General features: G+C 40.0%; 1 protein-coding gene across 5 annotated transcripts in view; it reads right to left on the bottom strand.

Annotated features, from left to right (window-relative positions):
* Positions 1-22491, bottom strand: part of cadm1a (cell adhesion molecule 1a) — a 455163-nt gene that overhangs the window by 158652 nt on the left and 274020 nt on the right. For 4 of the 5 annotated variants that reach the window (XM_084940843.1, XM_084940845.1, XM_084940846.1 and 1 more), the window contains exon 2: positions 4325-4342. The exons of the other annotated variant lie outside the window; for it this stretch is intronic. In XM_084940843.1, coding sequence (XP_084796969.1) covers positions 4325-4342 — 18 coding nt within the window. The remainder of the gene's footprint in view (positions 1-4324; positions 4343-22491) is intronic. 5 annotated transcript variants of the gene reach the window in all.

Below are 22491 nucleotides of genomic sequence, written 5' to 3'. Positions count from 1 at the left end.
TGAATCAACTCTTGAATGGAAAAACATGCTCATGTTTGACCCAGTTACTTAGGTCTAAGTCACCCAGCACAAGAGATTGGTTAAACCAGAGGTGTTCCCTGACCCATTGGCAAATGGTTGCTGGGGGTTGCTAGGTTAAATGGTATATGGTAATGTACCAAAAACTTCCTTATGATTGCTTTGGTCACTAGAGGTGGCCGCTTATAGTTTGCATGAAAGATGCCGACTTGTATGCAAACACTCACCCATACTATCCGAGCTATAGTCAAACACAAACCTATAACAGAACGTAAAAGGCAAACACTTTGCTCGAGGTTCACTATAGCTCAGAGAGTAAAAGGCGAGTGTTGGCAGACAAGTCAGTGCCTTTCATGCAAACAATGGCCAATCTTTGGGAGGGTACTGATTTCTCCTAGCAACTACCAGCAACCACATCTAACCGTCAGGGGAAAACACATTTTTTTCTCACTGACCAGTCTCTAGGCCTGTGTGACCATCTGAGAGACATGTGGTCACAATGGTAGGCTCACCCTATAGCAAACCCTACTTTATGATCCTTTAATGGGATATAATTTACAACATGAACATTACCTAGAATTCAACAAGAAATTAAACTAATAACTGAGATCATTAAAAAACTTTTTTTTTACTTCAGTGTAACCAGATTACATTTTCCCAACCAGAGGATTTTCCCCTACTGGCCATTTGTAAGTTTAAGGCTTGTTGTCATTGTTTTCACTACTCTAACCTTGAAATTATGTCAATTTTTTTATAGACTTAAGATTGTAGCCATGTTGAATGTAGATGGGAAGTTCTCTACTGACTGATTCATATTTTAGTTTGTATAAAATCAACAAAATTAAAGCACATCGACATGATGACAACTTTGAGCTGAACGGTATCCGCATGCTTCGCTTGGGAAAGGCAGTAGAGCACATCTCGATGAGCTATTATTAATAGTGCGCCAACTGTCTGAACTTGTGTCATCTCTTTTTTCCTTCTTTCTTTTTTGAATTTGATATTTATTCTTGGGCTGTGAACTAAGCTAAATTATTTTACTTCACATCTTGAATTTAATCACATGCCTTAAACACCGGCTTAATCATACAAGCCTAAAATAAATCCAGTCCTCTATTTTTGGTCACTCATTTTCCATCTTGTTGCTCCTTTTACATTTTATTTCAGTATAATTTGTTGTAGAAAACAGAAGCACAATGAGAGCACTTATTCCAAAAGCTAAAATAAAGCAGTCCTAGAGTTAATTTTGTATTAATTTAAGCCAAAAAAAAAAGCCATCTGGCACATTTATTGAGTTCTTTAATAGACTCATAATTAACCAAAAGTGAATAATTTTACAAATGGAATGTTAAAGTGACTTTGCAGGCCAACAACTCTTAATTTATAACTGCAAACATTAATGTTTGTACTGCTGGACTTAAAGTGGCATTGCTAATGAATGTAAATTTAGAAATTTCTAAAACTGTATTTCAAACATGTTGTTAAAACCTTAAAATCTTTAAAGGATAAGGCTGGCAGCACTGTGACATGCCTTTTTCTACCCCTCTGAAGTACTGCAATCATTGGCAAATAGTTCAAAAGGGTAAGCGAGCCAGATTTGGCAGCTTACACACTCATTTGGCACTCCCACTATTTCAGTCCACGCAATGGAATGCAACAGAAACATAGATCTAAGATGAACCTGAACACCGAGAAGACAGCTTATTAGAGTGTCCCAATTTGAATGTGTCAAATATTTCTTAAATTGTGACGGTTTTAGAAAACACTAAAAAAGATGAAACAACACGGTCAAAGTCTTTCCGTGCTGGGGATAAAAAGTACCCACTGATTTGGTTTTCACAATAAAGTCCAAGGTAACGGGTGACTGTCTTTTGCAATGCATGTTGCAATGAGTTTTTGTCGCTGCTTTGTATGTGATAAGCTGAGAGACCACCACTGCTTGGTGGCAACCGGAAAGGTTTGTGACCGAGAACAGGCCTGTGAAGGACTGGGCTCCGTCCAATCAGCCCCTAGGGAGGATCTCCTGCTCTTCAATTCTAATTCATGTACATATAAATAACTGTCACTGGCATTGCTAATTGGATTAAAAGGCTTGGTAGAGGAGAGATGGTGAGAGGAGGAGTGAAGATGTTAAGAGAGGCAGCATGGCATGATATGCAGCATAATTTTTTGTTGGAAAGGTGGCGATTTTTGCACTAAACCCCAATTATTGCTGAGTAAAAGCCACTATGTTTTAAAAGGAATAGCTGAAGCAAAGCAAGGAAGGAACAGAGGACAGTTCATCCTCATATCATAATGTAGTATATTCTTTTAGCCTTACAGTATTAGTTGGAGCAGCTTTCATGCCCTGATAAGTCAGGACACCAAAATGATTATATAGCACATTGTGTCGATATGATGGTGTAATACATAATACATAAACACTTTTTAAGAAAGCAAGTTGGGGACATTAAAATGTCAAAGAAAGCTAGATGTTGTCTGAAAAGTATCACCGTCCAGTTGCAGTCTAAGCCGCCTAAATCACTCAGAGACCTTAAACAACAATAAGTAACGCCGGATGGAGCTCTGCAGGTTTGCCTTAATACTCAACATTACTCACTTTTCTCATTCAGCGGAGCAGCTGTTAAATTATTTGCTTGTACATCAGATAGTTGTTGCTGGAGTTTTTGTTCACAGCAGACAGAATATTTTTGCTAAAACTCAAATGCTGCATTTTGAAATCTGTATATTAACTGGTGGCACAATTCGACTTGGATGGAACAACGAGAAATCGGTGCATTTAATTTTTGCGCCCGATGACTGATTGCGAGAGCTTGCAGCAACCAGCTGGTTTCCTAGAGGTTGGGAAGGCAACAATCCCAACCTCTGGATATCCATTTTAGATCACGAGGTGATTGGACAGGTCACCTGGTTAGAGACAAACTGTCTCCAAGTAATCGAGGCCTGACACGGACTGACTGCAATTACTCTGAGACAGATTGGTGAAGGGTTGCAAATAATTACTGTTTGACTTGTAAATACAGACAGACTGTAGGCATATCGCAATCTGTGTGAGTCAGTCCGTGCCAATGGGTGAACCTAATTACATTCTAAGGTTTTTGGCTACAAAATGAGACGAAAGAAAGAAACAGGATTGTATTTAATGAAATTAAAGAAATGTATAGATGAAGAAAGTGGTAGTAAACATAATAGGATGAAAATTCCTGTTTTTCACAGCTTAAGGCATTTGAAATCACAATCATAATAATAACTACAAGAGATCCAGTAAAGCTAATGCTTATTGCCTTTTTTGCAAGTTTCAAGAGTGTGAGCCGGATCATTAGAATTTAATGGGTTCTTCTTTTGCCCATATTCCACCTCATAGAATCCAGGCTGAGTTTTAGTACAGTCTTGCTGATGACGGAAATACAGACAAACCCCAGACCTTACCACGATATATGGGGTTAAGATGTCATTACCAGAGGCTACAGAAAACAGATCACACAGGTTGCTCTAAAACAGCGTAACATGCACCTCTGAGCACGTTTTCCAAAAACAACTCCTTTCTGGATTTTTCAGTTTGGAAGAAACTATCAAATCTCTACTGACAAAGACACACAGACAAACACACGCTGTGGTTTGCTGTCAGCAGCCACACCTTTCACCTTCTGTACTCGTCTCTTTCTCTCCCAAAATAATTGTAACACTCCAGCTCGCATGTAAAATTAATAAGAATATGATTACACACATTTGATTTGAAAGGCAACATCATTATCTCCTGAATGAAAGCTTAATAGGTAATTACGACAATGCAACAATGAAATGTAATACCAAAGTAGTGAAAGCTATATCCTCTTATCATTTTTAAATCACTGCCACTAGCAGTCTGCGACATAAATGCACTGTCTGTGTGTACAAATGTAGAACAGAAAAACTGCAAAGTCCAATTTTTTCCCTCCCAAAAGCTTTAATTTTAAATGCTTTTTCTTTCATTTTGAAAAAAAGATATTGTTGAAATAAGACCCTTCGGATCATTGAACTCTCTCTTTGTGCAGTGTGTACTAAGTTGCTCAAGCTAGCGCTACTTAGAATGCCGGTAAGCGACAGAAGACATCAGCATCAATGACAGCAGCATGAGTTCGCAAGGGTGAGGTAGACAAAAATCAAAATGTGAGCTTGAGAGATGCTGAGAGAAAGACTGCAGATTTGACACACAGTGCAAAAATACGAGATGAAAGAGGAAGCATGTATTTGAAATGAAACAAAAGCTCGAATATGGTGGGAGGTTGTGGTCAGGAGAAGGAAAGGAGATGTGGGGGAGGCTTACCTGGGTCCTGTGCAGCTCCTGTGTTTGTGGAGGAGGGTACAGTAGGTGGGAAGAGGAGAAGCAGTGGGGAGAAACAGAAAGGGAGATTAGCGTTTAAAACCTCATTCAAAGTTGATTTGCCAGTGCATAAAGGTGCATGCAAGTACAGTACAGGACAAATCAGGTAAGAATCCAAAGGGAAAAAACAATCATGCTTTTTCAGCTTTTTAACAAGAAAATTAAAAATTAAAAACAGCATTTTTAAAAACATTATACAAAAGCTCTTAGCTATGCCATACAAATAGCACAGCTTTTACCTTTTACTGGTTAAAGGACTGAAATATGGATTGAATCAGATTAGAATAATACCGTATTTAGAAAGGAATTACATCATAGGCAACGGTGTGAGTTTGCCAAGCAACCGGCAGAACATCCAGGAAGCTCCAGCTCCCAGCCAAGAAACAGTCGAGCACATAATCCCATGCACAAACACATTTTTCTGTCTTTTCTACAAATTAACCAAACTATATAATTTTATAACATGCTAGGTTCTTATTCTTTGTTCTATGGAGAGAAAAAGACATTCTCATAAAAACTAGATCTACTACAGTGCATGTTTGAGACCCCTGTTTCTTTATATTTCAGGTCCAAGGAATCAGACTTTCTTGTATTTTTAATAGTCATTCAAACATTAAAAATGCACCCAACCAGTGCTGTGCCTGTGAATAACAAACATTTCTGCAAACAATGTGAAATAACACCAATGTTCTCAATTGAATGTATGGAAAATGGCAAAGGTAACACAATTTGACAGGCATAAAATTGTATTTTGCAACAACAAGGTGATTCCTAAAGAGTTATTAGCTGAAAACCTGGCATAGGTGTGCACGGGAAAAAAGTTAGATTAGTAGACGTAAAAGAAGAATTAGCAAGGCTTAAAAACACACATCTTACAAACAGTACCTGAAAGTCATGTCCTTAAGAAATGTAAAAAAAATCCAATGAACACCTGACACAGAACCTGAGAGATACATCTGGACCTTCAGTTAATCCAACTACTTCTCACTGAAACCTCAGTGCAAGGATGGTTTTCAAGAAGTGATTCTTAAGCAAAGGAAACAAGGAGAAAAGGTAGAGGTATGCCAAATTACACAAGAACTGGACTAAAATCAGTCATGTGGAGTAATGAATCTGAATTTGTTGGTTCAAATCATTGCCAATACAGAAATGAAGGACGAGGTCAGGAGAGAGGTACATCAGTGAGTGCCCACAGCCATCTGCAAAGTATGGCTGAGGTTTGGGGTTGCATTTCAGCCAGTGGTGCTGGGGAGTTTGTAAAAATTTATGCAACTATGCAACAAATATTGACTTTCGAGCTTGTTACAATTGCCTTGTATACTGTGTTTCATTATATATTTGCACCTTTCAATACATTTTTGCATGCATTTTTCCCCTTTTCAAAAAAGCAAAGAAGGGTGGCTTAAGACTTTTGCTGTATTGTGGTACGTTTATCTATGCATATATGCATGTATTTTGATGTATGTACTTTTTAACCGCCAAAGACTGTGCCAAAAACACAATTTTATAATAAAAGCGATTGCTCTCATTCAGCTAAGAAAATAAATATGTCACTTATGGTGGGCCAGTTCAAAGATTAGAGAAAAACATCCACTTTTAAAATAAATAAATGTAAACCAGCATGATCAGCTATATCAGCCTCAGCGGGGACATCGGTAGAAAAAGAGCAGAGTTGGCCATCAGTATACAGTCTGGCATCCGTTTAGGCCCCCATCGTTGAGGAACATTTTTCAGCCAAGTAAGCATCAGGATTCCAGCTATGAGGCAGCTTTTGATTAGAAAACCTATTTCCTCTTCAACTTTTGCCAAATTTCAATCATGGTGATATTCTAATTACCATTATCCAGATCAAGAAAGCGAGGCAGAGATTGAGTGGGTGTGTGCCAGTGAGAGAGGAGGAGTGTTTAGAAGGAGAGCCTGTCTTCGCATGTAAGCGGGGAAAATAAGAGGAAAATGCTCAAAAACAAAATCAGCTCTCTTATATCCCGTTACACAGCTTTGCGGGTGGTAAAGATGTATGTTGGTGAGTCTTTTTGTGGACTGTAAATATCAGGACAGGTTTATTTGTAAGCTTAACGTGATGATGAAAAAAAATCAAAGGGAGTAAGATGTGTCATGCAATGGCGTAATAAATTACATAAACTAGTAAAATTGGTAATAAAAACTCCTCATTGGTAGCTTTTATCAAAGTGTTTAACCAACGCTATACATCAGCGGTCACCAACCTTTTTTGCGCCACGGACCGGTTTATGCCCGACATTATTTTCACGGACCGGCCTTTAAGGTGTCGCGGATAAATACAACAAAATAAAACTAGTACCGGTACCGTGTTTTATGTATTCATAAAACACGTGAAAAGACCCAGGAAAACTGAGTTAACGATAAAAACGATAACAAAATAACGCTGAAAACCGATAAAAACCCTGAAAACCATACATTTCACACCTGAGCCTCAACTCTCGCAGCTCGGTACCAAATGACTCACGGACCGGTACCGGTCCGAGGCCCAGGGGTTGGGGACCGCTGCTATACATGGTCCAGCAAAAGAGCTGACTGCTAAGTTAAAGTCTCAGGTGTGTCCTGTTTAAACATTCAGCACACTAGGATGGGAGTAACAGAGTTCTTCAGAGAGCCATATATTCAAGCCAGACCACCCTTGAGTTCAGGTTCATGCAGTGCGACGGGGTGGGGGTTAGTTCTGGGGAGATTACCCAGGAATAGGGGAGACATGGAGCAGCTCTCCCCATGTTAAGCAAATGGAGAGCGGGTAAAGAATAACTGCATGGCGCTTTGCCCCTTGTGGGCCTTGTGGGAGCCTTTGCCATCCCACCTCAACCCACAACCTCCGGAGGTGAGGTTAAATGACAAGCGCTGCACAGATGCATTAAACATGAGTCATTTGGACAGAGAGCTGGATGCTGGACCACTCCAGAGATGATAGGGACATTAACCAGGGTTTCACCAGGGCCTGAGCTGCATTTAATGAAGGCCTCCACTATCTCCCAATGTCTCTCTCTACATTTGACTCAGAGCCAGGGAGTTAAGTAGTTCAAGATAAACACTGCCACTACTCTTTCTGGCTCCAGTTGTCTGATTTTCTGCCTCTTCCCCTTTCTCTGTACTCACTGTGCAGGCTGACAACTTATTATGGTCTGCTTGCAGAGAGTGGTGGTCAAGAGCAACTTGTGAAATTCTTATCACGGATAACGCCAGCAGCTGTCATACAGAAGTGATTTTGTTTTTATAGTTCTGCTCATCAAAGTAAAATTCAAAAACGATTGAACATTTTTCAATTTTTAACATATTTTTCTTTATACTATTTTCAGTCAAATGTAGGGTTTTCATTGTGATTGCTTTCTACATTTTACAGGCCTACAGACTCCTAAAGTTTTTAGGAAAACACAGCTACCATCACGAGTTGGTTAAGCTAATTATTTACATTCTCAAGTAATCAGTAACTAATTACTGATTACTTCCTGAAAAAAGTAATCCTGTTACTTTACTGATTACTTATTTTCAAAAGTAATTAGTTACTTAGTTACTTTTTAAAACGTGATTTACACCCTAAATAGGTAATAAAGCAATAGATCTTTCAGCCCAATTCTACTTTTTCTGCATAATCTATCATATAAAATAACCTCAGTTGCAGCACCAATCTAAGTTGCAGGTAGTTGTAAAATCCATTTTCTTAATGAATTGACATTTAGACTACTAGACTAACCTGATATTTTCTCTCATCAAACTGACAAGTAAATTAGTCTCTAAATTAGTATTAGAGTGTTATGGCTCTAAAATATGGAGCAGCAACATGGTCCAAAATTATGCTACTGAGAAGACGAGGCAGTATCTTTGCTAAAGCCAGTTACTAATGTTACCAATGAGAAGTCCTAATAACTGATAGGCCAGAGGTGGGAAATGACTAGCCAACTATCCATTGGATGAGCACAATCATCAAATATTTTTCTTTTGTTTTTCCAATACAGCACAACATAACAATAACAACTGTTCGCTTAAGCTGCTTTATATATTGAGAGGAAGACCCTAATAGAGACCAATAATAGAGAGAAACCCAAACAAACATCGACCCCCTTTGAGGAAGCACTTGGCAAGAGTGGGAAGGAAAAACTCCCATCTGAAGAAGGCTCCGGCAGAAGCAGGCTCAGGGAGTGGGAGCAATGTGCCATGACCAGTTGAGGGTGAGACGAGTTTCAAGTTTAAACCTTGAAAACTAAATTCTATGTAAAAATGTAAAATAGACATGGTACATACAATGACTGTGCGAAAACACAAAGGACAGCTGATGGCAGAACTGTGGCACATTTGTTTTTATTCTGCCGGTCGAATACAAAAGAAGAAGAGCACCAGTCACTTTTTTTTTAGCTAATGTAATTAGCATCGCTGTAGTATTGAAGTCACCTGCAACAAGTCACTAGCCTTCATGTTAGTGAAATAATCATGTTCAACCAAGTCCACAGGTCATCCAGTGGTCAGTATCTTCATTTCCCACCAGCAGCCTATCAGTTACCATCACTGGCATCTTACTGGTCAAATAGTAGCTGGCTTTAGCAAGGATATATATCCGACTCTGACTTCTCAGTGGGTGTGCCACGCTAAAAGGTCTAGCTCTAGAGTGTCCTTTTTTACTTCTTCCTACTTACATGTTACTACTCACTCAAAAGGCTCCAGAAAAGACCTCTCCAACAGTAGTTTGGCAAAGTTGTGAGCTACAGGGGTGATCTTTAAATTCAGCCATTTTTCTTGACCAATGTTGGGGATTTGCTGTTCTTTTGTTTCAGTTTTTGATGTGTCTACTGGCTTAACTGACTATTTACCTTAATCAAAATTCTGTCAAGAATGTGTCTTTCTGACTCTTAGTTTTACCAGGACCCTTCAAGTGCTACACCCCTCATGCTGTAGACCAATTTATGGGACGTAACAAGGAGCGTTCTAATAGGATGGTCAGGGGGGAAAAAAAAATCTGACAATGTCAGGAAAAAGGGTGAAGTATCACCAGGATTTTTAGGAATTAAATCTGTGATATCTTTAATAATCTCACAAAAATGTCACAATATATTCCACACTAAAAATTTTGGTTTGTCCATACATCTGATCAACTACCCAAAAAACTGATATCACAATTTCATAATCAAAAGAAAAAAAAATACAATTGTTGCCATTAAAATACAATTTTTTTTAGGGTGCCTCTAAAAATACCATATAACGTATATACACTGTACGCTGCAGTTGTAAAGCAGGTAAAAGATAAAACCCTAGGTGTTATAAGAGTAGTCTAAAAAAAACCCCTAAAAACCAAAACTGTAACAGGCAGGCTTTCATCTGCATTCACCAAGTGAGGGAGGCCTGGACACTCTACTGTTCACTGGAAACAAAATAACAACAGTTTCCTTCGACGCAGCACAACCGCAAGCTTCCAACCCCGTCATCTTCAAACGTGGCTCTTGGTTAATGGCCTGGAACACACATTCAATGTCTATCAAAGAGGGACGTTGCTGGAATGGATGCACATGCTGACAGCCTCCCTCGCTCGCTCCTCAATCACACAAACATACTAATGCTCTATCCCCTTCACACTCCTACCACCATCTAAACACATACACACACACACATACAGGCAGAAACCCTCCCTCCAGTCAGTATAGCAAGCAATAATGTGTTGATTAAATCTGCGATCAGCTGCCTAAGGGGCATGAAATTGGACATGATGAGTGTGCCACATTAAAAACTAATTATCAATACCACCAATCCTATTGTCTTTCTTTTAAACCAGTCACAGCACTAAATCAAGTGTGGAGAATGGAACACTATGTGCTCTATCACAATGAGTTTAGGGGTTGCAACCACACCTGGACTCGAGTGCCTTCAAAGCTTTTTGATCAAATATTAAAGTGTAATTTATTGCCTATAGCACTTCCTTATTGTATTTCAAACTCAGTGAGACTTGGCAAAGTATGCTACCAGAAGGAATTCTGCTGATGAAGTAAAATTGAAGAACATTACCTAATTTTGTCCTTCAGAAGTGTTGTAGGGCTGTAATTCATGGTTTTACATTTGTTTTAAATCTCCATGACCACTTTCCTTCCATTTGAGGTCTTCATGACCTGCTCCCCACTCAATACTGATAGTCATGGTTTCTTTAACTGTTTCTATGATAGCGCCGTAAGCATTTTACATAATTTTAAATTGTTTTGGTCTGGGGTGTGATTCTCACTCAAGGTGAGAGAGGTTCTAGGGCTCAGTGAGTGCCGAGATATGTTACGGTCCCCAAAGCCTTGGTTAAAAGAAAACCATGACGTATGAAATGCAACTAAACTTTTGCATCAAAGGGAGATAGGAGCTCGAAGAAAAGACAAGACCTTGATCTGAATCCATGCGATTGGCTGTCAAATTTATGGTTCAAAAACAACATTTCCTCCACAGCCAATCCACAAGAAACAAAAAAATACTAATAAACAATCAAAAGAAATTAAGAATATTCTCGTTCACCAAGGAGTGCTTAACAAACCCAAACCACAATCCTAAATGTGTCAAAATGTGACCAGAGTTTAAACTGAACACTGTGATTTCTTTCAGTTTTGGAAGCTTGAAAGATATTATACTATCTCATAGATAGAGGGACCATATCGCACTTCTATGACTTAATCTGAAGGCCAGTTACAAACAGATACTGAAGACTTAATTTACAGTACTTGTTCACGCAGTGGCAAACACATCAGTTCAGATATACAGTATAGGTTTGTAGCTTTTGTACAGTCTCAGCGGCAACTCCATCAGAGATTGTACAATTGCGGCAAGCCCGGAAGCTGGGCTTTTGTCTGTGTTCAATTTAGACTCCAAGGACAGATTAATTAACTGAATACCACATTCAAAGATAGCGTCCTTTTCACCAAAAGTTTCTCACAGGGCAAATTCATTTGCTGTTTTACAACGTGTGATGTTGACTCTCAATTCATCCGGTTCAAATAATCACTTGAAACACAAAAATCCAGCACTGCAGATCCGCTCACACAACCATAAGCTAGCAACAAGACAAGACATATCATGCCAACACTTGACTCTGAGCAGAATGGTGCTAAGATAAACAGATACAATGATGGAAGTGGACTGACAGCGGCAGATAACTGTCAAATGCACTACACCAACAGGACACCGTGCATTGCCGAGGTCTCTGAAAAGCCATTTATCAACCTGAACATCTTGGTTTGCAATTTCATACCCTGTTCACCCCATTTGGAACACAACCTCTAAAATAACCCACAGACTGTCTGTCTCACATACAAGTAAGGAAAGTAAGAGTCGATGGCAGGCAAAGATTATAAACTCAAGCTAACATGATTTAATTGACATTGACTCATACAGCAGTCATCGTTTTAGGGCCCTTCTTTTTTAAATGCTTTCAAGATGGCACCTGCAATCTTTGCAAAGAGACTTGTGATGCAACTGCAAAGTGTCTATATTTCACTGCTGACATTGTGCTGTGGGACAAAATCTGCACTTGTCTCTTCTCACCAAAAGGATTTCTACTCAGTTATGCATTGAACTGGAAAGCAGCTGTCATTTGCTGTAACCTAAGAGGTATAAACATAGCTTTTTTTCTCCCCTTCCCTTCTCTCCTTCCACCCTTTTTTCTCTCTCCTTGGATGTTGCTCATCCATCCACTCACCCTTTACCTCCGGCTGTCTCTGGGACCTGGTGATTAGAGCACTGGGTGCTGGTCTGCTGATAAGGCTGAGAAACCTCCCTCCCTCCAATACCAATGGCTGTGTCCTCAGGGTGCAGGGGGAAAAAAAGGAAGCCTAGGGTAATGTCCCCAACTCCCCCCAATCTTTATGCTTTCTCGCCATTCACCAAGTCATGGGTGGTGGATGAATGCGCAGCCTTGTGCATCGTATGACTTTGAATAGATAGGCCTGCATTTTCATGAACGATAAGAGCAGCCAGAAAAATGAGGAAAAGTAATACAGCTTAGTGTTTAAGAGTGTAACATTATGCATCAAGGGCCCTTTTTATGAGAGAAATTTTACATTGTGAAGTGTGTTTACAGTACCATCTGGTAAATTGTGTACACTTAGCACTGGGAATGTAGGACAAAAGCAGCGCTCAAATGTGGATAAGCTTCATTTCATGAGAGCTGCTATTGTCTCAATATCCACCCAGCTGCCATAAAATGGATAATAATATAGCGCAGGTGATTCACACTGAGGGTATGATGTAATTGCAAGTTTCTGAAAACTATAGCTTTCTAATGTTACATTAACCCTTGCCTTTTCATGCCAGGTATCTACACCTGAATTTCAGAAACCGTTCTTTTGTCAACAAAGAATTTGATACAGTTGCCAATCCGTTTGGGACTGAATGCCAAAGGCTGAAGTTATTCTATGAAGGGTTGGATCTGCTCAGAGAACTTGTTTTAGATCACATCAAAACAAGTTCAAAAAGAAGGTTTTAGTAAAAGAGCTGCAGCTTAGAAACCTGAAAGCAGTGCATCAGGTCAGAGTACAGTGGTCCCTCGCTATAATGCGGTTCACCTTTTGCGGTCTCGCTGTTTCGCAGATTTTTTTTGTGCAATTTTGCATGTTTTTTTATTTTTATTTTTTTACAGCGCATTGTGTTCTACGTTCTGATTGGCTGTAGACCATTGTCAATCAATCTCGTGCAATGTCTCCTGTACAGTACAGAATGCGCTCAGCTTGTCAAATTTATCTAAATTTTCTATCGCTAGCAGTGTGACTCTGAAGTGCTGCACTGTATGTTTGTACGTTTTCTCCAACAAACACAAAAATGTCGATGAAACATTTTGCACCATCAAAGGCAACCGCGGGTGCCTTTGGTTTCATTCTATAATACTGGACTTATTTTTCTATGAAGGTTTGAACTTTGAGAGTGTTGAAACAAATGGTAAATGGCCTGTATTTGTATAGCGCTTTACTTAGTCCCTATGGACTCCAAAGCGCTTTATACTACATACATAGTATACTACATACATACCACTGGTGGTGGTCAGAGGGCCCAGTGGCGCCAGTGTCCGGCAGCCTCGCCTCTGTCAGTGCGCCCCAGGGCAGCTGTGGCTACAACGTAGCTTGCCATTGCCAGTGTGTGAATGGGTGGATGACTAAATGTAGTGTAAAGCGCTTTGGGGTCCTTAGGGACTGAGTAAAGCGCTATACAAATGCAGGCCATTTACCATTTTTATACTACATTCAGTCATACACCCATTCACACACTGGTGATGGCAAGCTACATTGTAGCCACAGCTGCCCTGGGGCGCACTGACAGAGGCGAGGCTGCCGGACACTGGCGCCACCGGGCCCTCTGATCACCACCAGTAGGCGACCAAGACTGTCGGTGCTGGTGCTCGAACCGGCAACCTTTCAATTAAAAGACGAACTGCCAATTCTTGAGCCACGATCACGAGAGAAAAGTGTGAAAATGTTCCTGCCTTTTGGAGAAAAGTGTATAAAGTGTGCAGTGAGGGATTTTACAGCCTTAAAATATTTATAATAATTGCAAAAAATAAAGTTAGCTACTTTCCTTATTTCACCTATTGCGGGTTATTTTTAGAACGTAACTACCGCGATAAACCAGGGACCACTGTAATCCTACAATGGGGTACAGTGGAGGGTCCAAAGGCATCTGAGGGAGAACTGTCAATGAAAAATAATCTAAACTCTGGTGCGTGCTCTTGACTTGGTTCCCAACAGCTTCATCATCATCTTCTCTCAAATGCAAATTGAATGGTAACTATTTTAACATACTGGGAGAGAATAAGTGTCACAGATGCACAAATGCAAGTGGTCAGAATGGCAGATGGCTCCCCCTTCCCTAAACCTGATTCTGCCAGAAGCTTCTTCCTGCTAAAAGGGAGTGTTTTCTTCCCACACTTACCAAATGCTTGCTCAAAGGGGGATGTCTTCCAGGGTTTTCTCTTTATTATTGGAGGGTCTCTACCTTACTGGGGTTGCAGTGGGGCTGGATAGGTCACTAGTCTATCATAGATCAACGCTGACCCTGACATTTGATACGCCCTTCTGTGTAGTGCCTTCCAAAGCACTACAAACAGAAAATGCATTTTGACAATTTACCAAAAAATGTGAAGCAATCTTATAAAGCAAAACCAACAGCCAACAAAAATTTGTAAAGGTAGTCGAACTCTAATTGGATTCCAAAGTCCAACATCTATAAGGACAGGTTAAAAATGCTTAAACAAATTTAAGCAGAAGGATGATTCAAAACTGAAGAAGTAATTTTCCAGTGACCACCAAAATATTACCATAACCAAGTAATATCTCCTGATGGATTGATGCGGAGAGCAAAATCTAATCCTCAAGGTGTTCTAAAGAAAAAGACTTGCCCTTGCTTATCTCTGGGGTCAGTGGAGGTCCACGGCCATTAATTTTAAATGAGTGGAATGGATTTGTGGTAATCGAAACCCAGTGGCTCCAGACAGCGCTGGGACTTTGTGGTGTGAAGACCACCAAACGGCAGAGTGATAACTTAACCGCTGAGCTGTATGAAGTGGAGGAAGTCAAGAAACTGATTTGGGTTTCTGCTCCCCATGCACTATGAAAGTCTTAGGAGATACTGTAATGCATTAGAAATCTATTTGGAGGCATTCGAGCGTAACAGCGCCGAAGATGTCAGGTAAACTCTGGCTTTTGGTCAAAATGTTCTCCTTCTTAGACGGTTAAAAAAATGTGACCTTATTAGCATATTAATCAATCAAGTTAGAATCAAAGTTGTCAGATGCTTTGGTATGGAGGACGCTGACTTCTCATACCTGAGGGTTGGAATAAAACCTATTCCTGATAGAACCTGCTCAAACTTGTGTGTTTAGACAGGGTGTGACAAAGTAGCCCCAAACATAACATTGGGGGTTTTTTGTTACCAGAATACTGTGGAGCTCATAAATGCTACTGTCAGCTTCCACCGTGTGAAAAAATGTCTTTGTTCGCTCTATTATTTTGTAGACTTACAATGTAAGAAAACATGCAGCTTGTTCCCAGCCTGAAAACTGTGAATGTAACAAAACACACTGAAAATAAGTGTTGCATATTTTGCATATGCCACCATAAGGCCGCCTGTTATTACAGACATTTCTGATGCATTGTTTTGATATCCATCCAAAGGAAAGAAAAAAACAATGTTTTTTATGGCTCGCATCAGTGAAAAGAGGAAATCCAGATTACAGTTTTGGAGATGGATGCTGGATGCCACTGCAGCTTTTGATATTAAATGGTAAAGAGCGTAGGCATTGAGCGGTTTGATACTTAATGATGTGCTGCTCATTTATTTGTTCTATAAGAGCACATAAATGCAAACTTTCCACTAGTTTTACCACTATGTGCATAACTGGAGGCAAATAAAAGAAAGAGCTGTTTAATATATTGTTTCTACACATTTCATTTAAGTTTATGCTACATTTTAAATCAAGACATTCTCCAGAAGGATATCTGGATGTGGATTAAGGCTGAACCCCGATGAAGTCGATACGTATCGGTCTGTTTTGCTTGCTGAAATCCTTTCAAGAATAAATTTGTTGTATGATTTTATCCTAAACAGAGACCTCAGCAGACCTCTTTTTTAAAATATTGAACTTGTGTTCACCCTACTTATCAGCACCAGCTGGATAAGCCTTTAGAGCCTTGTAGCACTTGCTTTTTTTCCTTTTCTGGATCTGGATTACTTTGTGGTATTTTCTTCGAGAACACCAAAGCACCGTCTCCTAATTCTTATTACAATTTGATTTATATATGTGACATCATACATTAAAGACTGCAAAAGTCCATTCATTATTCATTATCTTTCACTGCATCCTATTTCAGATCCAGGATGAGGCAGCTTGTCCTGGCCTGAAGCCTGCCCCACCAGTCACTGCATGAAAGGTGGAATCCCATGTGTCTAGTCTGATTTGTGGTTTCTATTCATTTTTATGTCGCTGAATGACAAGTCCTTTTGTAATGGGCATATAATATATGTGTTTTTGTAAGCGGGAGGTAGTAACGCAGTATTTTTCCAGATTAACAGGCACCACTTTGAGGTATGCAGCTCAAAGGCTATTACAGCAGCGCTCGTTCCCTCCTACCTTGCCTTTTACTTAATTGAATCGGCCAGTCCCCATATCAGATATTCCTTAACGGAATACTGAAACCTATCCACCCTTTTCCTAATACCATTAGGGGAAGTGGGAGAGCAAGATGGATGCTTTAATCCTGCTGGTTCAGAGCACACAAAAGGAGAGCATGCCCTGCAGTCAGACATTAGCCACAACATTCACTGCTGAGCCACAATATTCTTCCGAGCAGAAGACTTGCCCTGTCACCGTCTGACCGAAAGCTACAATAACAACAGCTCATTTCCTGCAGACAACGTACCATGTAAATAACAGAAACTGTAGCTCATTCCGCTGCTTGTTAAATGGGAAAAGAAATAAATTACTGCAACACTTTACACTTTGCAGCACCTTATTTCCATGATGTCTGCTACAGTAGTTTACGAGCCCACGGGGGTCCAGAAGCAGTACATTTACGCCATCTGTTCATGAACCTGGCACATACACAGGAATGCATGTCCAATTTGACACAATGTTGATGCAGATGAATGAGGCCCAGGCAGGCCCCTTGCTGCTGAGGTATTCTTATTTCCAAACCTATTTTCTGCTGTGTCAAACTGCAGCTAAGCTAAGGTGAGGTCCGTTATTTCTGGCCAGCTCAGGCACAACGTAATCCTCTTATTTGGGAGGTCAGCGCCAATCATTATACAGAGGGGTGCCATTACAGTGTACACTCCAGTGAGCTGATTTTCCCCTTACATAAATATATGACTCAAGGGACTGCTCTTATTCCCCTCTCTAATTTATCCCTGCTGCTTCTACTTTTCTATCATCCTCCCTTTTTCTCTCTCTCAACTTTCCTCTCTTATCTATGACCTTCTGAAGCTTCCTCTTTTTTTTGGTTTTTACCTTTTCATTTTTCACTTTCCCACACTTTCAGCTAACATCCATCTTTTCCCACCCTCATTTTTTTTCAGGATGCCCAGAGTGGCGTATAATTGAATCTGCAGAGAATGCATGAGCAGGAACAATTAGCTCAGTCACTCAGAATGTGGATATAGCTGTACAGTAGGATAAACAGAATAATAAAAAAGGATAGAAAGCCGGAAGATAAGCCTGAACTCTATGGGCGCCAGAACAAAGGGAAACACATAGCTTGCAAAGTACACGCAATTTTGCTCCCACCATCGGCTGACAAAGATGGGATAATTTCATTTTGCATCGCTTGCGTGGTTTTTACAGGCATACTGTCCTGCTTACCAAGCACATGACCGCTATATCGTAAAACTCTTCAAATTACTGATCTCATGTTTGCTCATTGGTGTGAAGCGGAAGTAAAATTGTAGGAGAGAAAGCGCCATTTAAGAGGTGTTCAGGGGGAAACACCTTGTTGGTGGCTCTGACACTATAATGCTCAATTTTAACATTTTGATGGAAAATCCCCTAAAAGACGAAACAGTTCACTCAGTCATTCGGCTGATTGTGCCAAATAAAGAGATACCGCAGACATTAGATTGCATTTGGGATAAAGTGATAGATTGAGTGAATAATACTGCAATTCATAATGTGATTGATTTTCAAAGCGCTGACCCTCTATTTGGCTAGTTTTTACTATATTCAGCAAGACTGACCTGACTGTCTTCACTTTGTCGACTTCTGTTCTGCCACTATGCAAACCTCAAGTCTGCCTGACTGCTTGTTAATACTGCAGAAAGTTACTTTGTTCCTGAATCTGGAAGGATGAATAGATGTGTATGAAGGGGTTTAAAGAAAACGTTCATTAGCTTCAGAAAGGCGATGGTCATACCTACGATGACAGCTGATCATATACCATCTCTTTCCTTGGTATCAAATATTCAAAAAAAAATTATAAATGTTAATAATAAATGTAATAATGTAATAATAAAAGTTTTTTATATCTCATAAAGTACCATGCAAAAGTCTTGAACAACCCTTAATTTGGCTGGGGAAATGAGAAATGGTGCAGCAATTTATTGAAACCTGTAAATATATGAAAATGCAATATAAAAATACTTAACATAACACAAAAAACAGAGTTGTAATTTCTTGAAGTAGATCTCAGAAATACTTCTCCAGGCTTCTTGAAGGAGATTCAAAGCTGTTCTTTGAATGTTGGCTGCCTTTTGATTAGGGCTGGGTCATTTCATTACATTCACGGTAGGCAATGACACGGACAAGCGGGCTGTTATTATTACCGTGTTTTTCGGGAAATAACAAGCACTTAAAATCCATCCTTGGATTTTCTCAAAAATCGACAGTGCCCCTTATAATCTGATGCACCTTATGTATGAATTCTGGTTGTGCTTACTGACCTCAAACTGATTTTATGTGGTACACGGCGCTCAAAAATCTGTCAAAAAATGTTTTAATATGACTTTGGTAAGCTACGAAGCCGCACAGCTTGATGGATTGTCGGAGCATTACGGCTACCGTAGTCAGGAGCCTCGCGGAGTGATACGTACTGTGCTTCAACATAATATTACCGTATTGCGTGTGTATGCCCTCTTTTTAAGTTTTGTGGATATTATACATGGTTCTGCTGAGGATATGTCAGCCAGTTTCCACTGGAAATGCCATTTGGTTGAACTGTCAGCAAGGACTTTGCATTTGCACGGTTAAATTTTTATATAGCTTTAATGCACATAAAAAACAGCTATTTGTTCAAGTGAAAATACATTGATGGGGTTTTTTTGCACTAATAAAGTTGTGGAGTTGTAAAATATTTTGTCTCGCGTCAGTTATATCGTTATCACAAATTTTCAAATGTATATCGTGATAAATATTTTTGGCCATATCGCCCTGCCCTACGTTTGATTCCACACTGCATCAGTAATGTTGAGGTCCTAGCTCTCAGGTCAATCATGACTGACTGTCATGCTGAAAAATGAAGTTGCTGCCAATCACATGATGACATCCTAATATTACCTGATTTATAAATTCAAGTAATTCAAATTACAAGTTCCCCAACACCACTGGATGAAATCCGACCTAAATGTTGCTGATCATTCCCTAACACCTGTTGCTTCAGAGTTTCGGTGTAATTTGGCACATCTCAGCATGTTTTCCCTGTTTTCCTTCCCCAGCAATGGCTTTATTGCAGACACACTTATACTGAAAACATTTCTGATGAGGCTTCAGTGAAGAGTAGATGGGTCAACTTCAGGCCCAGGTCCTTTGTCACATCTTTATAGCCTTTTGGGAATCACATTGTTGGTTTAAAAGTCCTATTTTATGTGTATCAAACCGTATTGTCTTTGGCATTTTTCATTGATTAACTTTTTTTTATAACAGGCTGCTGGTTTGCTTTGTTGTCTGTTACATGTAGATACAAAACTGCTTGATCCCTTGAGTTAGGTGACTTTTTCATGTATGAATGGCTCATGGGTAAGTTTGTGCCAATGTTCAAAGAAAAAAAACTTTGAAAGACCATCAGAAAGCCTGGAGAACTATTGCTCAAGATCATTTTAAAACATTAAAGCAAGTCTGGCTCATTGGAAGCAAAATATAAAGAAATAAAACCCGACTCAAGACTTTTACACAACACTGTACTTCAACTATGTATCTTCTGAAAGTTCCCATCCTAAGACTAAAGGTATGGGCCACATTTTGGGCTGAGGGAGCTCCTTGCTGGACAGATCCATAAACACTAGCTGATTTATTTTTATAGCCTATGTGGTTTAACAGCATGATAACATTTTTTATTTGCAGAAACACCGTCTACATTGCTCAAATCACTATCACAGATGGGATGGCAGTCTGGGTCAAAACCACAAACTAACAACAACCCCTCGGTCCTCCTCAGACGGTAAAATAAGTGCAACAAACCATATCTCTGCTGAATTTATATTATGTAAAATGGTCCAAACAAAAATAGACAATTTTCATCTGGGGAAAGAAAAGCAGGAGGTGGAAAATTTTTCCTCTGTCCAAAAATACATATTTCTACTTTGTGTGGGGCTGACACTAGCAAAGATGGGCCATAAATAGTTCATAAACACCAATTACCTCAAGAAGTGGGCATAAAGAAAAGAGCAGCCATTTCAGCCAATTATGAGGTTTCTCTCTCAAAGGGTGAAGAAAGATGACTCTTCTCTTTCAAGCCTCGCACTAAAAGGAGAAACCTCTGTCATGTTTTGGAGCCTCAATAATGTTTCCCTCCACCTTCATGTCAAGGATGAAAGGCCCCAAATGTCCTTTGAGTGAAAGCCCCAGAGGACTTAACATGCATCAATAACATTTCCATCCTTGAAGATGTTTGAGGGGGACTACACATAATCTTCGCACAGACTTTGAGGCTCTGCTCACTTCCTGAGACTTTTATTTACCCCAATCTCAAAGGTCCTTCCTCGCTATGCCAGAGATGGAGATAGAGAGAAAGCGAAAGAAGACCAAAAGGAAACAGAGGGAGGGAAAGGCAGAGACAGACAGCACATTGTGCTGAGTGTCGCCTGCTTAAAATAGGACAGCTGCCTCTTGAAGGAGCCATCATTCTTCATAGGGGTAGCCTGTCTTCATTTCCACCCTCGGCAAAGCGCACGGGGCTTAACACACTTACGTCTGAGGATTTGCTGCACTTGAAGGTGGCAGCAATTCCCCAGACCGCAGGAGGAGGGAGCACTGCAAAGCCACACGCACAAAGAAAAAAAGCCATCCGCTTTAGAAGTTGAGCTGAAGCAATATCCTGACCTTCCTGTCCGCAATCATTACCACAAATGATATTTTGATGTGTTTGTGAACTCAACTACAGATTTTCAATTCATAATTAAAGTGTATTTTAAGAATGATTTAGTTATTTGGCTTTTATTGGACAGTTTTCAAGTAAAGAGGGGAAAAAAAGCTAAACAAGTATGAGTCTGCAGTTCCCTATAGAGAACAACAATGGTACGAGAGGGACAAAATCAGCACAGGGAAAGCTCTGGGAAATGAGGGCTGTTTTTACAGTCTAAATAAATTATGAAGCAATTTGGAGTCTATTTTTGTTCTACTTGCACTGTAGGAAATGAAAACCATCGAAGCGAAAAGTTCCTCACTTGAATGCTGAAATCAATGAAGTAATGCCAAGTTCCCCGAGAAGTTTTAAACATAAATTCTGCACCCTAATTTGTCCAGTGATGTATCAGTGCAGCGCTTTCTTGCATTTCCCTCATTTCCATTGTTCTGCATCTTTTATGTGCAGTAACTCAGTTCAATCAATATGGCAAAGAGCACAACAAATCAAAGCCAAATTCAGTAAGTAAGTGATGACATTTTTTTTTAATCACATACAGATTAAGTAGCAATAAATTATTCATCCGGTGGGTCGACCCCTGTCCAAACTGTCCCCGAGACATCGCATTTGGAGATGAGGTAGTTGGCTCCGATCCAAAACAGAATTTTTAATTGTCAGCTTTTGCTGTAAGTAGCCATGTTCAAATGAAGGTTACAGGCATGACATTCAGCTACAAAGCAGCGATTATGAAGAAAAGGTTAGCTGATATTGCAGCGGCCGGTCGCTCAAAATGACACAGTGAGTCATCGGCAGCTTGGCGGTTGACAGCGGCAGTGGGGACAGCAGGAGAAATATTATTTGTGTGAGTTAATTAAAGAGCATGATCAATGGACACCTCACACGCTCTCTACAATGGCAGGAGCACTAAAGGCAGGCACGAATCCCTGCCTGCCCTTTTACTTGCTTCAACTGAGAGTGTCAGAAGGTGAGTCAGAGAAGACATTCAAGTAAGTAAAGCACTTGCCTTTAAAATTTGGGGACAGTGGTCACTTCTGATATCCTTTCACAGTGGACTGATACAATGACCTAAAAAGAACAGTAAAATAGTAGGTTCTTCACAATCCAGCGTTCCCTTTGAAGAGGGATGATATCTACATCCGCACTCCGAGTAAGGCTAATGAGCTCGTTGACATTTTGCCCTGTGGTACCTCTTGGCACTAAGTGCAAAAAGTATATAGCTTTGAACCACTACTTAAATAAGCCAAAACATTTTCCGCTTTCACTCTCAGCCGCGGTTCACGTCCCTTGGCGCAG

Source organism: Perissodus microlepis, chromosome 10 (genome assembly GCF_051167445.1).
Source record: "Perissodus microlepis isolate ML-2025 ecotype Zambia chromosome 10, ASM5116744v1, whole genome shotgun sequence".
NCBI classification, from domain to species: Eukaryota; Metazoa; Chordata; class Actinopteri; order Cichliformes; family Cichlidae; genus Perissodus; species Perissodus microlepis.
This window is presented reverse-complemented; position numbering and strand designations above follow the sequence as displayed.